We start from the raw sequence: 24,614 nt of genomic DNA, 5'->3' as shown, positions 1-24,614 counted from the left end.
CTCCCACACAAGGAGTGTATATATGTCAAATGGAGTCACCCATTCAGGTAACCCTATTTGAAATTCACATTCCCTGTGTGGGAGATTAAGGTCATGCCTTCCATAGGGGGTGTGTGGATTTCATGTGGAATAGCCAATATGTTACCCATAATAGCAAGGTACATTTATATGCCATGATGGGGCCAAGTGTGAAGTAAAACTAATTATGTTTGGTATTTTGTGATATAGTATAGATGTTATTATCTGTGTGATTTGTAACATAAAAATGCTGTTTTATAATTTAATTACAAGACAAGAAAAAACACTAATGTCTATTTTCAGGAACCAGGACAATAATTATTAAATTAAAACAAGTTTTTCTTCATATAGAATGCTGGATTACTATAATCTACATGTATATATCTGCCTCAAGTCACCGACACTACGCTTTGAAGTTCAGCATGTGCTGCGTTGGCTTAGCGTGCTTTCTTGCGGGCATGTTGATCACATGCGTAAAAATATGTACACGCACCAAGTAACACTAAGCTAACGCAGAACACGCTGAACTTCAAAGCTAGTGCCGCTGACTCAAGGTAGATATATAGACTGTATATCCTGTCCATTTGTATTGTGAAAATTTAACTTTAGTCCATGACAGGGGCTGTTTTTAGCAGAAATCTGGAATTTATCCAAGAAGATTTATTGACGACTCTTCTTAAAGATAAAAGCTACCATTTACTCTTGAAAGTCCAGAGCAATTTGAGATTTATATAATATTGAATGGCTTTGAGTGTGATACAAGAATATATTGCACGAGATAGAAAATATTGCACGAGTCGAAGACGAGTGCAATATTTTTCTATCGAAAGTGCAATATATTCTTGTATACACTAAAATAAGCCATTCAATATTATTATTATTATTATTTATATCAGGCTTTTGTTATGCGGTAAAATGAACATTTAAGCTTACCTAGCCACCGGGTTTAACCAATGTTTATTGTAATGTAAGCTTACCTTTTGACCTTCTTGTTTTCTGCTCTTTACTCTCCAAAGACAAGTTCGGAATAATTATATTTAGGTTTATTTGTAGATGTGGATTATATTTCCTAAGGTTATCATCATCCTGAATTGCCGCAAATTAAATTTGTGATTTTACTTGTTTATACAGTACGAAATCTCCTGAGCCGTTACGATGTCTGCAGTGTATTGTTGTGCTGTTGTATCATGACGCGTGTTGGTGCCGTCACCATGGTAACTTTCATGACGCCAGCGTCGCGATCTGGCGTACAATATTCAAAAAATATTGTATTGCATCCGGGTATTTTGAAAATATTGTACAATACACAGTTTTATTGTATCGCTCAAAAGCCTGATATAAATAATAATACTTAATACATCTGTTATCTTGCATATTGTCAATGTAGTTGGTATTTCTTAAGTTTGGAACAGTAAATGTGTTCATAGTTTCGTATATAATAAGGATCAACCAAGCACTCAATCAACCACCCATTGTGTTAACTCAAAATGATTTCTGAAAATGGATATTATCATGAATGTAAGTAGGCTAGATAAAATGCTGTATTTTAACTGGAAATTTGGCAAAAGTTGTATATTGTCAAGAAAAATACAAGTGTGCATGTGTAATAATAAATATGTTTGAAAGAAATATTGTTACTTTTTAATTTTGCATTATTTCTTTGCTTGCTGTCTAGAATTATAAAGTTGCACCCATTTCCAGAAGTTGTTGGCACGCTTCACTGAAAATATTAATTCATCAAAACATGTTCTAATTTAATAACAAATTAACAATTTGTTATAATGGAAAATTTACATTTAAAAATAATGCTGAATGAACAATAATTAATTGTAGCGTTTCAAATTATTTCTTGGCATAAGATATTATTTTCTTGACTGATGAATATTCCATTTTTAATGACAAATTAAATTTGATATTGATTTATCAAAACTTGTCTAATTTGACAAATTCTACAAGAAATATTGTCATTTCAAATGGAAGATTTATCATTCGAGAAAATAAGTTGTATTGCTGATAATCATGTTATAATACTGAAGAAATAATTTATAGAATTCTATGATTTAAATTAATAATCTGAATCGCAAATGTTATTTTATTGTAATGACAAAACTTGAATTTGTCAAATTAGACCATACCACGTTTTTGATGAATATTTTCTGTGCTTTGTCATTTTCGTTTATTACAAATAAACTACGCAAAAAAAGTTTCTTTATGGTTAGGAAATTTACCCAGTGTTAAAATCTGCCAACCAATTTTGTACGTTTGCTAAATAATCGCATGCGGGAAATTGTCCTGCGCATTTTGACACCTCAATCACTACCGTACGACACTCCTGAGAAAAGATATGAATGTTTAAGTAACACGAGGTCGAAAAATGAAAATTACAAAGCAGCCTATTCAATGGTTTTAGAGCACACCACCTCAATGCCTTCGGCAAAATATTTCCCTAAGTTCAGGTGTGCCATTTGCGCATGCGCGAAAGTAGTTTGATTGACAGATTTCACCTCTGACCTCGATCAGCTGTTTTTGCGACAGTCATAACACTGACAGAAGTATCCAGTTGCGGAAATCGAATTATTTGCCTCATTTTAGCGACGTGCTTGGACTAGTTTGCAATAGTAATATTAGTATTCAATTCACTGAATATTTAGAGAAGCAAATGACATGATGGATAAGGACAGTTTAAGGCCACGGACATCGAATATACCACGAAAACTAGCTCGTTCACGTAGCGTTTTCGTTGTCCCACTGGCCTACTACACGTAGATTGCCTGGCGATCGGAGTGTTATCGTCAGAGCACCTCGGACTACACGAAAACATGACGAGATTTGTCCCATTCACCACTGCATCACACAGATCTGTTGTTCATGCACTGTCATGACTGTACATTCATGATCATTGCAATACAGTGTATGTCGTGTATGTGTATACCGTTCTCCTGGCTGAGTATGTTGGGTGTGTTGTTTGTACCTCGACTCTGCAAGGTGAGTTTCTTTTTATAACTCATTAATTTTTTTAATGCACAAGTAAAACTAAACGACACAACATTAATTTTAACTGGCAGTGAGGATTCGCTATAGTATAGACGAATCCAACGAGCCAAGTCATGGTCAGGATTTGGTCGGCCATTAGGCCAAGTAAAATAAAAAACATGTTTCACGTCCGGTTTTGAAAAAAAGGAGGAAGAGGGTCTTTTTATTTTCTATTTTTTATCACAAAATTGGTGTAAATAGCCATACTTAGAGCTCAGTGTTTTAGCGTATACAATAATGCCTGGAAAAAGGAGGAGAGTTACGCCCCCTCAAATGATCACAAAACCTTCCTAACGTGTTTCTTGTATCTTAACAAGGCTATAGAAAGCATCCTAACTTCCTAGACATATATTTTGAAAAGTTATAACCGAATTTCAAAAAATAAAAATATATTTGAAAAAAAAAAAAAAAAGGAAGCGGGAGGGGACGTGAAACATGTTTATTTTTTTATTTGGCCTTATTAGGGTCCCTGCATGCACCAAACAGGTGTTGTGAGTGCCCAATTGGGTGGATTAAACCCGCTTAAAATTTGATGCGAGATTCTTTTGTGTTGTAAACTGTCATCATTCTTTTGTCTGCGTGTAAAACGGGTGGTAGAATGCAGTTTAAAATATCCTTCAAGGGCGCATCATTTCACATTTTAGGTGAGATAGTTTGGTCCCCGTCGCGGCTATGGCCGCCATTAAGGTGCAGGAATGCGTGAAATTTGATTCGTCTATAGGAAAATATGATTTTGACTTCATCTTCAGTCTCAATCCCAACCCACAGCAAGTGAGCAAACATAAAGTCTTGATTTTTGCAGAGTATGTAGGCCTACTATATGTTTACAAAGCAATCGTGTAAAAACAGAATTTTGAAAAATATTCAGGGCTTTCCCCTTAGCAAATGTTACAATGGCTTTAATTACAATGTCATACTGTATTGTCTTTCCAGAAACTGGCACACGAAAGGTCCATTCAGCAAGGCATATCTTCCAAAAATCTGAACTATGAACACACGCTGAAGCAAAGCACCTGCAACCGAACAGCACAGCTTTCCATATTGAGGAGGATGTAAGTAATTTCATTTACAAAGTTGTAGCCAAGGGGGTGCAGCACACCACACAAAAAGCCAATACCTTATTCCTATGTGTTCCTATATTTAATTCTCAGGCACGACAGGTATACATGTATATGAAATGAAAGTGCCCCTCTGAAAAAAAATAAAAGAGAAAATCAGAAGGGCAAAAGAAAAGAAAAGGGACAAGGAACCCTTTTCACCGAAATTAACCTGATCATGACCGAAAATAGTGTAAAATACAAATTTTTGCGTGCGTATACGTCCCAATAAAGCCTTTTTAGAAGCTCAAAGACATACAACCTCTCTATGTATAATTGTATGATGCAACTTTTTTTGCAATGCAGAGTTGTTTTGTGTACCACCTAAGTTTTATTTTGCCCTCCTTACTAAAAAAGATGGCTATGCCCATGAAACTATGCACGACTAGTAGACTTAGTAAATTACAGATTAGTGCTTTAAATCTGTCTCCGCCTCACAGTTCATTAAAAAAAAATTAAAATTGCAAAATGATTGCAAGTGACTACTTTTGACTTTATGACCTTTGACCTCACACCTATTGAAATAGCATATCATGACTCTGCTACAATAATTTATCATTTTGGAAGGAAAATCTAAAAATTTAAAAAGATAGTACATTAAGGCTTTAAGGTAGTACTACACCCTGGCCAATTTTGTGCTTATTTTTTGCATTTTTTCGCATAAAAAATTATAGCACATTGGTGACAAGTAAGATATGTATAGGGGCAAGGACTCCCAACTACTGTACTGAAAATTCAGCAACTCAAAGCAAGTAGTTATTGATTTTTTGATCTTTTATTGGTTTTCCCTCATTTTTGACTGTAACTCCACAACTGTTGTCTGTGCTGATATAAAATTTCCAGTGCAGTAGTTGTAGTCCTTGCCCCTATAATATACATATCTTACTTGTCCCCAATGCCCTATAATTTTGAGAAAAATGCACAAATAGGCACAAAATTGGGCAGGGTGTAGTACCCCTTAAGGCACACAAACAGCCTAGATACCATAATCCTGATAATAATGTGTAATAATTAATCATTGGCTATTATTTTATTTTATTCCAATTTCCAGGTGCAGCAGTACTACTGAGGATACTGGTTTCGTGAAAGACAAAGAGGATGATGGTTTGGAAGTCAACAGCTGGCATCTGTTATCTGTCGCATCACTCGCTAGCCGTACTATAGGGCTTTTTAAACACACTATATCCGAGAACTGCTAAAACCCACTAACCGCTCCACCCAAAAGGGGAATTAGCAGTCTGGGTTTAGCAGTTCTCTGGATATAGCCAGGTTTTACGATATAGCATGGTTTTGGACCACCACAGTCAAAAGGCCGTAGTAGGGCTATCACTGCATGCATTGAAAACTTTCCCAACATTATGTCAACAATTCAATTTTTTGAAGAAAATCTTTTCTGGAGGGTGAACATTTGATGAGAACTTAAATACTTGCATAGTAATTTATGTGGTGCATAAACTAACTAGTAAATGTTTGCTCCAATTATTAAAATAATAAGGACCTCAACAAATGACTCTGACATCATGTGATGTAATCGTAATGCATAGTTCCTTACAGGCTGTAAAAGTTGCATAGAATTATTGGAAATGTTCTAGGCACTTTTCTTTGGTTTGCCTCAAATTCAGCAGTGACGTCAATGTCTTTTCATGGCTGCGCCACACGAACCACCCTTTTTTGCTACACAATTAACTATGCACACGATTCAATACGGCGCCCACTAAAATATGCACCACGTCACTACTGAACTTGAGGGGAACCAATGTATAGCCAAGGTTCCCTAGTCCAAAATACGGATCGCTAGTCCGAAAAAATAGGAAATGGTTCACAAGTCCAAAAATAAATAAGGTTTACAAGACCTTAGCAATGGAAAATCTGCAGCCATTAGGACTAGCGACCATTTTTTTTCTTGGACTAGTGACATTTATGACTAGCGCACCTTTTAGGATTAGCGGATGCAGGATAGAGTAATTGTAGACCAAATTGTTTAGTAGCTGCTACTGGTTTACCTTCATGCCCGTAAATATGATGAGTATCCAGTCCACTAATCAAGGGTTTAGGACCAGAAGGCCTAACTGCAATAGCTGCCCCATAGACATTTTGATAATTTATCTAAAATATGACACTTGGCAGCTATTGCAGATAAGGCCTCGTTAATGTCTGTTATTTATTAAATAAATAAAAGAAGACCCTACATGTAAACCCTTAACATAAAACTAAAATAAAAGAAGGTCCTACATGTAAACCCTTGACTTATAAATGCTTTTAAAGGAGTGTAAGTGTTCATAGTTTATTATTGGCAGACACTGTTTCTTTCATGAAAGCTGTGACTGTGCATCAATGCATTCACACCCAAAGCCTTCAGGAAAGACTAGCCGATGTCAGTCAATGCTACAATGTAGTCTTTTGTGAAGGCACCATATTAACACACAAGCTGGACTCGAATTTCAGTCAGGGCCATTGCCTGCAGTTTTTCAGTTTTGGCCTTTGTGCCCCTGATCTTTGTTAACTTCAAGGTGTTCTTCATTCCTCTTGACAAGTGGTGCCAAATGGCCTTGACAAAGGGTCCCCCCAAATGAAGGTCTGAACAAAAGCCTTCTCAAAAGACTAGTGGCTGCCAATAGACTGTAAATAAATGGTCTTTTTGCACTCATTATCTCATACTTCATTACTAAATGTATTTTTACACCTATTTCTCTGGTACATAATTATTAGAAAGACAAGAGTTCATGAAATAAACAAAAATGCATGGTGAATATGTAGCTTTGATCATTGTTTTAATTTATTTTGAGATCTGTAAGGAAGTGAAAAATAAAAGCACTATTTTTTCATTAAAAAGTATGAAGAAGGAAGTCCAACAAACCAAAACAGTTGAACACACCTACTTAATAGATAATAAATGATGGGGATTTTTTTACTACATGTATCCTCTATTGTGTGATGGAAGATATCCAATAAAAAGTCTGCACAAAAAGTAACACAGCTGAAGTATGCCTATAAGTTCAGAACTAGTAATCGTTTCCACAATATTTCTACATAGAAAGAAGGATGATTTATTTACGCTCATTTTGATACCCCATTTGTGAAATGTCGTTCAATACTGATAACACAGTACATAGTGCTTTTAAAGAAAAACCACAAATTTAAAAGTTGCCATTTACAGCAATCAATGGTTTCAATCAATGACTTCATATCAATACAAATAACCGCAACTTTCAATTCGGGTATTTTTCTTTAAAAACACTGCTGTGTTGTTATTATTGAACGAGATTGGACTAATGGGGTATCAAAATGCGCGTAAATAAATCATCCTTCTTTCTATGTTAAATAAATATAAATAAATAAATGTAGATATTTATATAGCGCTTAATGCCGTAAACAGCCTCAAAGCGCTTTACATTTATTCCGCCGTCATTAGAATATGTCGGAACCACGTTTGCAGCCTACAAGTGGCGCAGGGTTCATCAGTACAACGACTGTGACTACCCCTAACAGCTTCCCATTGCACCTGGGTGGGGTGAGGCAAGCGAGGCAAAGCGCCTTGCCCAAAGGCGCAACACGGTGGTGGGACGGGGAATCGAACCCACGCACGTCGAGCAAGCTCTCAGATTATGAGTCCAAGGCCGTAACCACTGAGCCATTGTGCCCTCAAATGTTGAAATATTGTGAACACAATTATTAGTTCAAACGCTACAGGCATGTTTATAACAGCTGCGTTACTTTTTGTGCAGTCTTTATTTTTATAATACAATTCAGCATATTCCCTCTAAGTGATTGTGATCTGGGACAAATCCAAAATTGGATCTAATCTATTAGAAATATTCAATCTAGAATTCAATCTTATTTGATTTTTAATCTAAAAACATTTGGATGGATTTAAAAAAATCTAATTTGAATACATCTAATTTGATTTTAATCTAAGGGGTTAAAAATCAATCTAAGCAATTTTAATCCCATATATTAAAATTGAATTAGATTGAATTCTAATCTATTGGATTGAATATTTCTAATAGATCTTAATAAATTTTCACACATTCTGTTACACCTAATTTACGAGTCCCGACTTTCAACACAAGTATTGTTCTTCAATTAGTGAGATTGAAGTGCGTTTCTGAATCCGGTCATTATTTCAGTCCTTTTTAATATTTCATTTGTTCCATGACTTCCATCTGCCTCCGCTGCAAAATGTGACATGAAATGGCTCACAGTGGCATTGGTTAATGGTGTCTGGCAGTTGGTTGTTACTTGTACAGTGTAGCTCTGACCTTTTAGTAGGCCTGAAAAAGAAAAAGAGGATTTTAGAAAATTTGTCAGGGTAAAGCTGGGACAGTGGCACAATCCCCCGCATGGGGCTGTTACAGCGGCTTGGTTTGAAATCCTTGCCCACCCACTTCCCCCAAATGAGCACATGCATCTGTATTCTCCAGCCCCCCCCCTTGGCGGTGGTGGCAGATTTACCCCAGCTAGCTGTTCCTTGATTGCAATGAAAGTGTAGTTTTGCCACTGGTGCCCCAATCCCCCTCCACCATCGGGTTGCACACCACAGGGTTCATTTATGTGCCATATTAGGGGCTGTGCAATAATTATCGGGGGTAATAAAATGTCCGAACGACCCACCAAAAATAGCTTGCCCCCTCTCAGCCTGCAAAATAATCGCTTTCCTCCCTCTTTTGGCCTGCCAAAAATCTTTGCCCCCAACACATGCCAAATTTTTGGGATCCCAATTTGCAAACCTTAAAAGGTCTAGATATGTTATGAGCACAGCGAGCATGAAAATTTGCATATTTCAGCGTTTCCATACTGTTTTCCTAAGCCTTTTTAGAGCATTTTATTTAAAAGGCACCCCATGAATGTGTGCCAAAAATTGCTTGCCCCCCCCCCTCGGATCGCTTGCTTGCCCCCCAATTTTACCCTCCTTCCAGGGCTCATAATTATTGCACAGCTGAGCCCCTTATAGGTATAAGGGGCTATCATTTTCTTCAGAAGGGGGGTCATGAATATACTGGGGGTCATAGAATTTTAAGACCAAAAATAGGGGGTTATAATTTTGTAGCAATCAAAATAGGGGGTTATAGAATTATTAAGGGCTGGCGACTGGTGTAACTTTTCTTACACTTTTTTGAACAAAATGTGCACACAATCTTTATACAATGCAAGATTTTTTTTTTTTTTTTGTACGCCTTCTTTACGCTTATGGTCAAAAATTTTAACGCGTTTCGTGTACTCCGCTCTAAAATTTTGACAGAAGGGGGGTCCTAAAATTTTTGACCCACGATAGGGGTCGTGAAAATTTTAGCCCGCGATCCATGATGGAGGGGGGTCATAAAAAATTGACTTCAGTCACCGACATATTCATGACCCCCTGTCGAAGAAAATTACATCCCCTGAAAGGTGAATTCAGTCAAATTTTGCCATCAAACACTGCATCATTTTATATCAAATTAAACTCCTTGATTATAAAGAAAGCCAAAACTGAAAATCGTTTTGTCATAGCACTTTCCGTAGCAAAATTACATCTTGTCACAGATTGACTTTCATGATCATCATCAAAAACATTCAGCCAACATTAGAAGCTTCAATTGGCAAAACAAATCAGGATCTAGGCTCATGATGGAATTTCCGGCTCATGACAGAGCAGCTTTTCTACGGTGCGGGAACTGCTATCAAAATCACTCTAAAATTCCATGTGCGATTCTCTCATTACAAAAATAAATCATATATTTGGGTCAAGTGAAGTATTGACAACATATTCATATAGGTTTCCTTGACCGATCTTTTCTTTACGAGGAAAATTTACAAAATATTGTTGTATTTTAGCCTAGTCGTAAGAGATTCCCATTGAGTTTACATGTACGAACCTGTTATTCCCACCTAGACCATGCCAAAAACATGCCCACATTTCAACTCGATTATCTACCAAACTGGTCATAGATCTCCAACAATTTTTGATATGACATAAATGAAAGTGTTACTTACCTAATGTATCCATTTTCAGTCGAGATCTATGACTGGAATTCCTGTAATTCGTTGCCAAATATTGGTATTTTCCTCATTTTGCACCACACAAACCAATGGAAAAAGTTACTTCCGGGTTGCCGAGAAGGCAGGGAAAGTAGGCGGGGCTTGTGAGAACAACTTCTAGAATCGTTTGAGTCGGGACGGTAGAAACACCGAGTGCATTAAAAGTAACGAACCCAATGTGGTGGTGTGGTTTTAGAGCTGATTCACTGATCCAAGCCAGTTTCATTATTCCCGCCTTTTCAATTTTAATTTAAAGCATTTTAATTGATGCATGTTGGATAATCCTTTGCTTATTGTGCAGATGGATGATCAAAGACAAAGGTGAGTGGGTACTAAGACATTTACGTTTTGAGAGATGGATTTGGAAACGGGATTCAAAACAGGTCATGATTACATGGAAGCAGAAGGAATTGAGACACTTGCGTGGCCCTCCAGAAGCCCTGATTTTAACCCTTGGAGAACCTTTGGGATTAGCACAAGAGACGAGTCAACAAGAAGATAAAGGCAGATACAACTCTGGTGGGATTGCGTCGCATCGTTATCAACGAGTGGAACGGGATTGAGCAAGGTAATATTTTACGCCTCATTAGGAGCATGAGACGCCGCGTGGCTGCTGTACGGGAAGCCAATGATGGACACACAAAGTATTGAAAGACTGGTAAAGAAAGAGATTAATCTCAAGTGAAGTTGGAAGCGGCAGTATGATGCCTGAAATGTGCTCAGCAGTTAAACAAAAAATGTTTTCTGCATGTTTGTTGTTTTTTTGTGTTCTTTTATGCTGAAAACTTGAATAGGGCTTTTTGCAATTTTCTTTTTTCGACCTCGTGTTACTTAAACATTCATATCTTTTCTCAGGAGTGTCGTAGAGTAGTAATTGAGGTGTCAAAATGCGCAAGATAACCACCCGCATGCGATTATTTAGCAAACGTACAAACGTAGTCGCTAGATTTTAATAGTGGGTAAATTTCCTAACCATTAAGAAACTTTTTTTGCGTAGTGTAGTTTGATCAGCTCGTTATCGGCCTTGTAACATAGCAGATTAATATCATTATATTTTATTTCAAGAATTGTATTGTGACATCTCTTCAGGAGCATCACAGTATTAGTTCAAGTTCTATACTTTGTCTACTTTATTTCAGCGTAGTGGTAAAAGCCTAACAATTCCCGCCGAGCTGATCAAACGTTTTTCTAAGTTCAAAGAAGCATGATTATTACAATAGTTGAATAAGTTGATACGTAAATGCCAAAGTGTATAAGACATTACATTGGACGTTCGTTGTTGGTGCACACTGCACAGCACAAGGTGATAACGGAGACTATTATATTCAGGTATATAGTCTCAGGTGATAATATGACACAAGAGATTATAAAAATTACTATCCTCCTGAGCTTTTTCTAATAAAGCAAATCAATTTTAAAGATATTGGTTTTATTTTGAAAATTGAACATGACATCTAATACGCAAAGAGCGCAAATTTACAGTTTTGATTAAATTACTTTCAAGTTATTAGTAGTTTAATTAGCCACTTACTGTTTATAATTACATTACCCGATTTTTCTTTCAAGCCTTCAAACGTTTGGAAAAGGTAGCTGTCCCACTATACCCTGACTAGTATGTATACCTAAGGTATACTAGTCTCACTAGTCTCAGCTATACCGAATAGGAAACAACCATTCGGTTTTAATTCAATTCAAATGCGCATTTTAAGGAAATAATAGACGGTTTGAATAATATAAGTATAAAGTAAACCGTCGGGAATATATCAAAAGGGTTCCTTTCTTTTAAAAAGAAATTAAAACGCGTTCCGATTTCTATAGCCAGTATCAAATTAATTTCCATTTATTTATATATCAATAGGCTTAGTATATTTATAAATTATTGTTTTCAGTTATTATTCAACAAGAATAAAATGATTGTAATTTTGCTTCAATAACGTAGGAAATGGGATTAAGTAGACAATGGCAGGTAATGATCAATAACATGAACAGATAAAATAGATTCGGTAAATAAACAGGAGTGGTGGCGAAGTTCAAAGGACATTGCGGTGAATTCAAACGCACGGAAATGGGGTCGGGATAGCCTAATCCCTATCACGTGATGTGAAGTAAAAGTGTGAAACTAGCTATTTCTCTTCAGTTAATCAGTTGCAATAAGGTTTGTTCAGAAGTAACATCAACTTTCTTCGCAACATTGTCTCGTCTAAACTCACTAAATGGCTTCATACGCATCAAGAGGTACGCAAACTGGCGAAACTCCAATTAGTGCAGATATGTTTGGTGCCGCCCGATTATTCATATGCGAAATTTCCACAGTCTACAAAGCTCATCATCGTGCACTCAACCAGCTAAAGATCTTGGAGTCCCATCTTCAAGCAGGTACCATAACTCTGGCACTACACCAGCTACAAGGCAGTCAGATATTTCTCCAGTGGTTGGAGGCAGCTGAAGATAAAGATGCAGCTTTGCCGCGAATTGCAGAAAGACTTCTATACTCTTTCAGGCAAGACGTGTGGCAAACTGCAGAGCGTATTGCTGACATCAAGCTGATGGCCAGGCGGTTCTTTGAACTCTTAGTTCCAGAAAGGTGTGCAGAACAAGGTCAAGCCTCGTTGAAGATATTCAACGCATTTTGCCGTGTTGCAGACAGCCCAAAGGTGCGGAAGAAGAGGAAAGCACACGTCAGAACCGTGTAGCCGTTTTCTTCATCGATACAGAACAACGGTCCTTTTCAGGGCCACCAAATGACAAAAGAGAATGATTAAGTTCGTCAGAAATGTTAATTTTATTGTAACTTATTTCAAGAAAATGAAATAGTTGTTTGTTTGTTTGTTTGTTTGTTTTAGTTCAAATCTAACCCAAGAATTTCAAGCTACAATGTTTTAGTTTCGGTTTTAATGTACAGTAACTATACTTTGGGAAGGGTTAGATCTAAGGGGTGGTACAATAATTATTATGTGTACCCTCTGGTGAATTATAGGGGGGACAAGCATTTTTGGCTGGTCGAAAGGGGGGTCAAGCAGGTGGACAGGGTGGATGACGTCCAAGGGCCCCCAGGATTCAGCGGATTTCAGCCAGCGCCAAGCAAAGGCGAACATGACATAAGTGCTGCAGAAACGAGACGTTAAAGGGCCCACATGCTCCTTGTCCATAGGCCCCGAGGCTCTTGCTACTCCCCTGGGGTCAAGCAAATTTTGGCAGGTCGAAATGTGAGGGGGGAATTTTGGCACATATATTTTGGGCACCACACCCTAAAAAGGTGTAGGAAAACGTTAGCAATACGTTCACATTTCAAAAATAAATTTCTAATCCTTTGCCATAATGTGTATTATATCGCGAATTTCAACAAATAATACTGTTGAAAGATGGGTGATCAAAAGGCCTACTGTACATCTGAACCATCTATGTTTTTGAAGTTGTTTCTTATAAATTTGTCATAGGCCTATAGGAGCAAAAAAAGGGGGATCGTAGGCTAATACTAATGTTTGGAAAATTGGATAATGGTTAACAAAACCATAAAACAATTGAGCAAAATAAATCGCCAGAAACAAGAAAAAAACTTGAAGTTTTTCAGTCAGAAAAACGAACAAGCTAATGGTGTTTTTGATGATGGTGGTAGTAGTGATGATGGAGGTGGTGATATCAATTATGGTGGTGATGATGATGGCGGTGGTGATGATGATGATTGTTGTGATGATGGTGATGTATTGGTGGTGGTGACGCGATGACGGTGGATGGTGATGACGATGAAGGTGGTAGCTGGTGGTAACTGATGATGGTTGTAGTCATGATGATGAAGGTTACGGTGATGATGATGGTAGCGGTGGTGATGATGGTGGTAGTGATAATAGTATGATGATGAAGAAAATGATGTTAGTTAGCGATGATGACGATGCTGAGGTGGTGGTGAAAAGACCTCAGTATAATCATGTTATTTGGAAATTTTGTTGTGCAAATTTACGTTACAGAAATTGGTAGGCCTAAAATGAATTAATATCGAGTGGACGCTATATCGTGATATGCTCTAATTCTATCTGCTTTTTATTATTATATGTGGCAACCCCCTATCAAAGCTAAACTTGAGTACGGGGGGGGGGTGCTATACGCGCTATATATAATCATAGATCTCCAAAACTGCATATATCTGTTAGGTCGAGATCATTATAGATTTGTCATTATTCATTAATAATTCATAAATCTATTCTGTATTACGCAACAAGTATTTGAATATTTGACAGAACAGATAGAAATCAATACTACTAGTACAATGTTTTCCATTCAAATTGTGGGATAGGCTTTTCCATTCAATTCAAAAAGCGTAGGCCTACGATAAAGTATACTTCATACGGGGAAATAAAAGTTCATTATTGTTTCTCAGACCATTTCAAAATGTTGTCATCCTCTGAATCAAGAATATTGAGGAGTATCATTTATTTATCTCTATGATTTACTTGCTATTTTGATTGGAAAGCGGTGCAGGGGTAAGTATTTTTATAATTATATTTTGAAGCATATAAGCATGTCCATCGCAAAATCGAACAATTAAGGTACATTATTCACAGGTTTGGATCAAGACCTATTCATTATGTACCAATTATTCAAGTTTGTCATTAATGGCCGATAATACGTAAGAAATAAATCAAGTTTATTGTAACCTTGTGATGAGAATAACTTGTGAGGCCCAATTTAAAAATGTGTAGGAATATTTGTATTTAATTTGGGATGGCATGAACCATATAGTTTTTCAATTTTAGCCATTTAGATTTTAACAAAATAACGCAATATATAAATGAGCCAACGAAGCTAAGTGCATTTACATTTCCATAGGTATTGCGGGTCTTGAGTTAAGGCCATTAATATATAAAAAGTTCCCCTTCCGAGAAAAAAAATCATGTACATGGGTCACTGAAATGATATCCTCTATCAAGTCTTTTAAGTCTTGATAGAGGATATCATTTGCCCATGACCCATGTACATGATTTAAAACTCCTCCATTATAGAACCCATATCCCCTGTGTGTCAGCTTTATTTGCCTCAATAAGAAGTGCAAACACCGCGATTTCGTGCGCCTCTCTAACTCTCCTTTTAAACCAATTCAGTCTTAGAATGTCGGAATTCAGGGTAACCTTCCAATGTATCATTTTCCTATCTTTTCTTTTCCACAGGACTGTCACACAATGCAAGAACCTCTGTGAGATTTTAAACTAATCTAAGAAGACTGGCTTTATCAAATTGGCTTTTGACGATGTCGAAGAAGAAAACCACGTGAATCCTAATCCAGAAGAGAAAACAATAATCTTGAAATGTGATTAAATTTCATCTGATCTAAGGCGAAGAAAATGTATGTCTCATATTTTTGTAGAATGGTTCACAAGAATGTTTCAAAATACTGGAAAACTTCCGTTTGGAATTGAATGCTAACCATGGTTAATTCTTAATTCTGGAGATCTCTGAGGAACAAATCGTTAATAGGCCTAAGCAACACTTCACTGTGGTCGTGTACCAAACGAAGTATATAGGACATAATGAAGAAGACGAGAATTTCATTTTGGTTTTTATTATATTTCATGTCCTTTACCATCTGTGTACAATTTTACTTTGTTTTCATGAACCACTATCAGCCATACCATTATGTGAGCAACCAGGACAAATCAATTACAATCAGACAAAATCCATCAGTTGATGTTAAAAATGATTCTTCCAACCTGATGCCCAAGAATGGCTCCAAACCGTCTAATTCATCATCTTATGGGAGACCTGTCAAGCATCTCACATCACGTGACTTATTCAATCTGGTCCGTGAACAAAATAAAGACAAAGATGTACTCAACGGTAATGGTGTGCTTCATGCTGTTGCCGCTTTAAAATATAGATTTAAAGGACAAAACACCCAACAAAAAGATAAAATCCCGGTGGCTGATCCTGGATCAGATGAATCTAGTTCCGTTGACGATAAATTTATATTGCATGGTAGAACGAACCGTGAGCATGGCAAACACAATGTACCTAAACCAGAGTTTTTCATAAACCACCAGATGGTGATGGAAGGCAAAGCAGTTGCTCAAGGTATACGTGGAAAAGAAGCCAAATATGACGTCTTGCTACCACCATTGCCGCCACAAGATGCAGCAGCAAACATGTCAAAGTCAAAGGAGGTTCCAAAGAATGAGACAAAGCAACTGAAAGGTGTCTTAGATGGGACATCCTGGAGAAGATACATTGATGTACATGACTACCAATACATCCTGAATCCCAAAGAAGCTTGTACTGATGAGTTGGTAATGTTTCGACGATTGCAGTTGCTTATCTTGGTAGCATCTAGCCCAACAAATTTTCAACGTCGTGAATTAATCCGTAGAACGTGGGGGATGGGACAGTATCCTGAAATCCATCAAAAAGTTGGGACAATCTTCTTACTGGGTAATCCTGGTGATCCAGATGTGTTGATGTCAATTAAGGATGAGAGTGATAACCATGGTGATATCCTTATGGAAGACTTCCAAGATACATATCTGAATCTTACGATCAAGACAGTTATGGGTTTAAAATGGACTAGTAGGTATTGCCCAAAGGCTAAATTTGTCATGAAAACAGATGATGATATGATGATAAATACACCACATCTTCTGGATGAGCTAAGAACAGCTCCTTGGAGGAACTATATCGGTGGGAAAGTTGCCCTGAATTACCCTGTTCTTAGAAACCCAGATGAAAAATTTTATGTACCGTACGATATCTACACCCCTGATGAATACCCTCCTTATGTAGTAGGTATTGGCTACATCATATCAATGGATTTGGTTCATAAACTTTATCTTGCCGCTTTAAAAACACCCCTATTTCCATGGGAGGACGCATACATTGGCATGCTGTTGGAAACACTAAAGATCAGACCGAGATTGATCAATCATTTTTTCGCGGGAGGATTCTTTGATAAAGCTGATAGATTGCTTACCAATCGTAATATGATGTCAGTTTTGAGATCAACTTTTACCATTCATAGATTGAGTGTTAATCAGATGTATCAAGTGTGGGCGGTTTGGGCTGAAGGAGTTCTCACCATGGTATGATGAGTTCACTGGCCCTGGTGGTGAAATCAACTGTTCCTTTTAGAATCCGTTTATAATAAGACCAAGTGTGCGCTCTATGATCTGATCATTGCATGATAAACATCTATATGTACTGAGATTTCCCATACTCATAAAGAGTAAAACAAAAATAACAACCCATTTTGGATTTGTTTCTATAATTTCACAATGTATTTTTTCAATTGAAAAGATTTTTGGCATGCATCATCAGCAGACTCGTAGCATGAGACATTGATTACATACCTGTAGTTGACTTCATTCTTGAATGAGCACACATTAAATAAAAGAGGTCACTTATTCAAAAGTTGCAAAAAGTTAATATCAAGTACTCCATTATAATGCACGTTTTCCTGATACCGGGTGCTCGATTATAATCCAATACAAGTGTACTTGCTAATAATGGTTGCCCAATTGTAATGTAAGTTTTCCAGATACCGAGTGCCTTATTATAATACGCGTGTCTAATTGCAATTGCCCTATTCTGGACAGACATGCTGGACATGACTATTGATTATCAAATTGAGAATCCTTGTTAATGATCAGAATGCAGACAACACCATAACAATGATAACAGAGATGCCACTCACTTTCACTCAAAAACCTGAAACTGGTGAAAAAACCTGAATAAAAATTCCTTTAAAAAAGGAATGGGGCGCCCAATGGGAGCTTTAATGTAATGTGCTGAAATGGGGGGGGGGGGCACTCCCACTTTGTAGGTGACGCGTATGTAGTGCTGTTAAGACCCCCTTTTCACCATCGCTGTCAAATCCCCAAAATGGGCTGAAAATAAATAAAAATGTGGGAATTTGGACGTACAAAAAACCTGAATTCAGACTAAAACATGAAAAGTGGAATCGCTGCCATAACATGACCATCCTCCTGTAACAAGATACTCATTTTTTGCGACTTTAAAAATCAGCAATCTCTCTATTCATGTGTGATTATGCATCAGAACACCTGTGAGATTAGAACCACTGGGTATATGAATAGCTACGGGTCTGTAGATGATGCATGTTAAAAATATTTTCAATCAAAGCAATGCTTTTTGAAATATAAAAACAAATCCTAAGGGGTAGTTATTTTTGTTTTACTCTTTGGATTAGTATTGATCAAATCAGTATCAAAATTTGGCTGTTCTGCCTTAAAGGTAACATGTCTTATGGTATTGAGTCAACTCATGCTTATACATGCAAATAAAGAAGTCAATCACAAACATGATAGTCGTGTTCAATTATTTGCTATGTCATAATTTTATTTATATACCAGTATCAAAAAACAGAAATACCATTTAGGTTTATATACACAATAATCCAAACCTCAGCAAATGTTTGCCAAGGTATCATACATTATTATTATAAGTTTCAATGTCTTCTTCGCCATGCTAATTATGTCATGGCTAATTGGCCATATAAGATATTTTGTTAAAAAGTTGAATACCTATACAGTCACTAGTGACAAACAGTTTTAACTAATGAACATGAAAAACACATAACATATATTAAGGGGAGGAGGAATTTCACTTGAAAAACTAGAATTACACGGTTCATAATTAAGGTGCCAAGTGGCCCCCACACAAAGGTGTGTAAATAACAAAGGTTTGTAAATACAAATAATATGGATTAAAGTGGATTAATGAAAATGTAAGCAAAATATGCAAATAAACTCATTAATAATATTCGTTAATATGCAAATAACATGACACAAAACTATTTGTTTGAAGTTGATGGATCTTTGTGATTAAAGTTGCAGAGTGGATTAATGAACATATAGGTAAAATGTGCAAATCAGCTCATTAAATGAGCATAAATATGCAAATAACATGACAAAACCATACAGCACATCAGGCCATCATATCCTATCACAATACCAAGTTGATCGGTTATTGCGTTGGAGCAGCACAGTGGATTAATAAATTTGCTTCCATCCGAACAGCCAGCCAAACAAAGAAACAACCAGGCAGCCATTTGGATGATAACATAAGCCCCACATATGGGCGGGGGGCCAAAAATTGTTGGTGACTTCAGATTTGTCTTTCCTTATACAGAGTTGGTCTTAAAGCCATAATGTACAATCTAAATATGAAATTTGTTATCCCCCCCAAGTCTGCTTGTTTGGCATATTTGTAATGTTTACACATGTCCCAACTTAAACCTAAATGGAATCAGCCAAATTTGTTGTGTTTGCCAGGTTAGCAGAGCAATTTTGGCGTAATGTTATATGTCACACATTGCGTCCCCTATAGAACTTCACATTAAGGCGATGGGATTTCTGCGTAATTGCAGGGGGAAACATGACTAAAGACTTTTGATACAAACATGAGTATGTAAAGAAATTGAAAATTATATGCTGACCCTATCATTAGAATACACTTGATTCAAGATTAGGATAATGTAGGATTAGATTGGGATAGGAATCAGATGAAGATTAATATCCAAGTAAAAGATCATTGGATACTTTGTGATGTCAGTGCAACAAAGACTTTGCATTGGCTACCAAACATTGACGTTGTTTAAATCATGCACAATTTATTTCAAATACACTTTTTACTTTGTTTCATAACTAGGCAATGTTGATCCGAATCACTACCTCCAAATCTCTTCATTTTTTTCAAAACTGTGGAATGGCAGACAAATAATATTGCCCAAATATGATACGAGAGAAGAATTCAACAATAAAAATACATTTACTTCTGCTAAAATCAATATCATACATGTACAGCATTCCGGTGCGCGATGTGATCACGAATGTGAGCCACAAGCACGATTTCTACATGCCTAACACAGCTGTACATGATTCGTAAGTACATGTACCTACCACATATGATCACATACACTCACATTTGTGCCCATCCACCACAAACTAGTCGTAAAGTCGGCATTTTCCATTTTGAGATACAATCAAAAACAGTAATGGATTTCTATGTAAAATATATAAGAAAGTTCACCTTTAATGAACCATAACTTCACTTCCAGATGTCTGATGAAGCTGTTTGAGGTGTCACTTTAAAGCTGAAAGTGCATTCTTTCAAATTCTTTGCAATAAACAGAAAATGATCTAGAGCCGACTTTACTACCACTTCGTGGTGGATGGTCACATTTTGTGATACAAACAAACAACAGGTATTATGTTCCACTGTGCATCAAACAAATTCAACTTTCTGCTGCCTTGCCTTTATCAGCACACATTATGTTCCACATTCTGTTGTTGGCACTGTACTCAACTGCATATGCACTGTGGTTTGCCTATTTTGGAATGATCAAATTACAGTGGAAATTGAGATACCAATGAAATGGGTTTCTTGCTTTCTGTCAATAGAAAATTTGAGAAGTGACTGAAATTTTGATATGCTATCAATTTCCTACACTCTCGCCTTAATTCCGATCCATAAATACTCATCAATAAGTGATCGCAATTTCAGCCATGTATACTAGAAACCAATGATCCAACATCCTCCATTATTGCCGTGTGAATGCACTACAACTTTTTGGGAATTTTCCTTTTCATTAACATGATTAACAACATCAGCAATTCCAACTGAATGAACCATTTTTGATTTTTATAAGCCTAGGCTTATATTAACAAACAAGACCAAATAATTTGCAAAACACAAGTACAATGCTTTTTTTTTTTTTTTTTTTTTAGAAAGCGCAATTCACCGCCATTGAAACATGCAAGTTCCAGTGTTTTACAATCTTGACGATGTACCGAATGTTGGAGCATGCATGGCTGAAATTACAAAATGTCTTATTTACATCCCCCGATTCCCTTCCAGTATATATGACAGAAAAGAAGAAGCTGAGTAAGTCCCTCATATTATTACTCCCCTGAACACTACCTGCCAATCTGCCAACATTGCCTCTGATTGGTCAATTACTTGATATCTTCACTTTAATCACCAATCAGAACAAAGCTTTGAAAATAATTCACTCCAAATTTTTGGCGTGGTGAAATTATTCTACAATGTTGCTGATTGGTCCAATTAATAATGAAAACTTCTTTTTGGCCAATTGGCAGGTAGTTCTCATGGGGTTAAGGCATACTAAAAGTTGGCACAGAATAGTTGATAATAAATTGAGTTGTTATTACTTGCAAAATATACATATTATTTGGATAATAACAACATTAGAAGAAAATATACACTACAACAGTCATTCTCTTTACCTATCACAGGCACTCATTATTATTGACTCAACATTTGTGCAAAATTGTATTAACATTGACCTTTCAATTACTTCATTGAATAACTAAAATATACAAAAATATATTGGTGACTTGACGTATATAGTCAATGCTATCACTCATTTAGTTGAAATAGATATGCTATTATCCACATTTTACAAATATACATAAGGAATAGTATTAAGTGTGCAAATTAATATGTGATGTGCACAGACTGGTGAATGCTGCAATGTGAACAAATTATTACATTATTTACACATGATAGAATTGGTTCACAGCATGAATATTTGGTATACTTTCAGACATGTGAATGCTTCTATGGCAGCAATGTCAATGAATCAATTCCAATGAAGGTATGAGGTTTATTTTTATCATATTTCTTATTGAACGTATTCATAAAGGACACATCCCTGTCTGAGGCCAAAGACTAAGAAAAATAAAGATACTTAAAAGTGTTAGTCCCATGAATTTCCCTTCTCTTAAATTTCTCAAGAATACAAATGGGCTATTCCATTTAAAATCCACACTACCCCTGTGGAAGATTTAGCTAAAGTCTTCCACAGAGGGAGTATAAGTTTCAAATAGAATAGACAATTAGGTAGCTTCCAATTGATATACTCACTCCAGTTGTGGCAGATATAGGTAAAACCACAATACAGGGGAGTATGGATTTCAAAATGATTAACTCAGACCAATTACATTTGAAAAACATACTCCCCCTGCAGAATACATTTCTAAAATCTTAGACAGGGGTAGTGTGAATTTCATCTGGAATAGCCCAATATCAGTGTAATCACTGCATATTGCTGAATAGCATCCAACTTTAAACTGTCTGTATTCCTTTGTCTTATTCTGACTACAGAGGGCGCTATTACCAAGATGAAGTGAAAAGCCATTTTTGCCTTGTTTGCTAGGCTAAAAAATCACACAGCACTTCACGTGGTAGGTAGGGATCGTTCATATAATCAAAGACAAAATTAAAAAGACTAGTTTGCATCTGACGTCAGGTCCAAGGCACAGCGTGATTGGTTACTGACCTACGCAGTACAGCATTTTCGGTCTGGTTGACAGGACGTCATACGCAAACTAGTCTTTTTCATTCCGTCTCAAATAATGGTAATCTGTTTCTCAGCATTATGCAACAATCACACCGATGTGAAAATCAGGGTTCCTGCACCTTGAAGGCTTTAAAATGCAAGGACTTTTCAATGACTTTAAAGGTCCAAAAGCATGATTTTCAAGGACTTACCACAACACAAAAATCATGATGCGGCTCTCCATGCGGCACATATTAACGAAAGTGACAGCTCCTCTCCATTCCCCAAATTTTGTCAAAATTATACTTTAGGTAAAATTCCAATTTTCAAGGACATTCAAGGACCTTGTGCAAATTTCCAGGACTTTCAAGGCCTTGAAAAGGTGTTTTCAAATTCAAAGACTTTCAGGGACTGTGGGAACTCTGGAAAATTCTACCATCAACTTAAGTCTTAAGGTTTTAGGCGAAAGCTTCACTCACATTCTGCCCTTAACTTCTACTAACATAACAGAAGACGTCATAGAAGTATTTTTGTTGGATGTATCACCATTTAAAAAAGTAACAAAATATGGCAGAATGGGGAACACACATTCAATATTGTACTTAGTAGTGAAAATTCAGGAACAAGAAGTGGGTAAGTGCAATAGCTGCCATGTGTAGATGAGTACAATATACTGTGGGGAAATTGCCAAATGGCCACAGGCAGCTATTGCACTTACCCACATCTGGCACTGAGCAGTCAAAGTATGTGACATATCTTGACGGTGCAGCATAGCAGCCTTTGTAATGAAGCATCCATTTTAAATTTGTCTAGAAAAAAGTTTAGAAATGCTCAAAATACCAATTAATATTAGAATGATCATTGTAACAATTATGTCAAAATATTTTCTCATAAAAGACACTAGTTTAAAGCATTTCCAGTCTTTATGGCAACAATACTATATAAATAGATACATTCAGAGCTATATAACAGCCTCCTACAGCTTTAAGTTAATTATTAAGTTACAAAAGATAAGTCTATCTGTACATGTAGTCTGTCAAAAAATCTACAGAATACACCAAAAACACTTGACTGAATACGTAGCAAGATTTGTAATATTTGAATGGAAATATATAGAATGTAATCGCATATTACATATGGAAATAATTGAATGAAGAATGTGATATAAATAAAGGTATAGACCATTTCTGTAATTGGCACTTTCCTGCCACTGATGGGGTGAACGTATTGATGGATGAAAAAGATAACAGACCGCGTACAAGCAGTCAGTCTCAGTATCACCAGATGAGGGCCGATTGTTCCATGAAATGCGACAGGCAAAACTGGGACGCACTTAACGTTCTATCGCGTAGGCACGCAACGCTGACATGATTGTCAGACACGGCACAATAACATCAGAGCATGGTTTCACACAATGACCTAGAATGTCAGCCTAGTATAAATTCATTATGCTTTGCACATTGGGTTGACATCCTGATATTATGCTCTGTGTCAGAACTTGAATATCTTATATATAACACGGCAATGAATGTATTTTATTCTTGCGATTATGAGTGTGATTGGCGCTTTTGCTATACCGGGTGGGCTCAGGTCGACCAGAGTGCTGGGCGGAGAGTAGGAGTACTGAGCATGCCTACCCTGCGCCCCTACTGTAGCTACAACCCCGATTGCCATAAATCTTATATAGTTAAGAAGTCAAACATCACTAAAAATATAATTATGAGATCAATATTTTCATTTGGAATTGATAAGATGAAGTCATACATGACATAACTGTGTAAACTCTGAGAAAATATTCAACCCATAAATAATGACCACCATCTGTCACAAACACCAATTTAATTTCTCAAGTGCATTGCTGGTCGACTAAGTATTCATTACTGCATAATTTGAATAAATGACATAAATATTAACCTTTAATTTTGAAATACAAAATCTTTCCACAGCTGACCAGCAACAAGTGTTGACAATATTATAATTAATTACAAAGGCACCAAATTTTGGCACTTCTAAAAATGATAAAGGTTAAAGGTCACAAGTCATAAGGCAACAAATATATATTTTTTATGACAAAATATGAAATATATAAACATGATACACATAACCTGCTCACATACAATGCGGCAACATTTGCAAGTCCTATATTCTCT

General features: G+C 36.6%; 1 protein-coding gene and 2 long non-coding RNA genes across 3 annotated transcripts; 2 read left to right on the top strand and 1 right to left on the bottom strand.

Moving 5' to 3' along the window:
- The first annotated feature begins 2,450 nt into the window (after positions 1-2,450).
- Positions 2,451-5,492, top strand: LOC140135582 (uncharacterized). The gene is made up of 3 exons (XR_011856544.1): positions 2,451-3,003; positions 3,985-4,103; positions 5,200-5,492. It is a non-coding gene; the product is annotated as an uncharacterized lncRNA (long non-coding RNA).
- Positions 5,493-7,483: 1,991 nt separating this feature from the next.
- LOC140135581 (uncharacterized) lies at positions 7,484-10,353 on the bottom strand. The gene is made up of 2 exons (XR_011856543.1): positions 10,119-10,353; positions 7,484-8,419 (listed from the first exon to the last, which is right to left on the bottom strand). It is a non-coding gene; the product is annotated as an uncharacterized lncRNA (long non-coding RNA).
- A 4,141-nt stretch (positions 10,354-14,494) lies between these two features.
- Positions 14,495-17,230, top strand: LOC140172432 (beta-1,3-galactosyltransferase 1-like). The gene is made up of 2 exons (XM_072195580.1): positions 14,495-14,641; positions 15,326-17,230. The coding sequence occupies exon 2, from the start codon at positions 15,686-15,688 to the stop codon at positions 17,228-17,230; it is 1,545 nt and encodes a 514-aa protein (XP_072051681.1). The 5' UTR covers positions 14,495-14,641; positions 15,326-15,685.
- The last annotated feature ends 7,384 nt before the right edge of the window (positions 17,231-24,614 follow it).

Source organism: Amphiura filiformis, chromosome 16 (genome assembly GCF_039555335.1).
Source record: "Amphiura filiformis chromosome 16, Afil_fr2py, whole genome shotgun sequence".
NCBI lineage: Eukaryota > Metazoa > Echinodermata > Ophiuroidea > Amphilepidida > Amphiuridae > Amphiura > Amphiura filiformis.
Note: the sequence above shows the minus strand (reverse complement) of the source record. Positions and strands in the feature narration are given on the sequence as shown.

Bases quoted from the DNA above. Each gene is read 5' to 3' on its own strand.
- LOC140172432 (XM_072195580.1), top strand. From the start codon at position 15,686: ATGAAGAAGACGAGAATTTCATTTTGGTTTTTATTATATTTCATGTCC.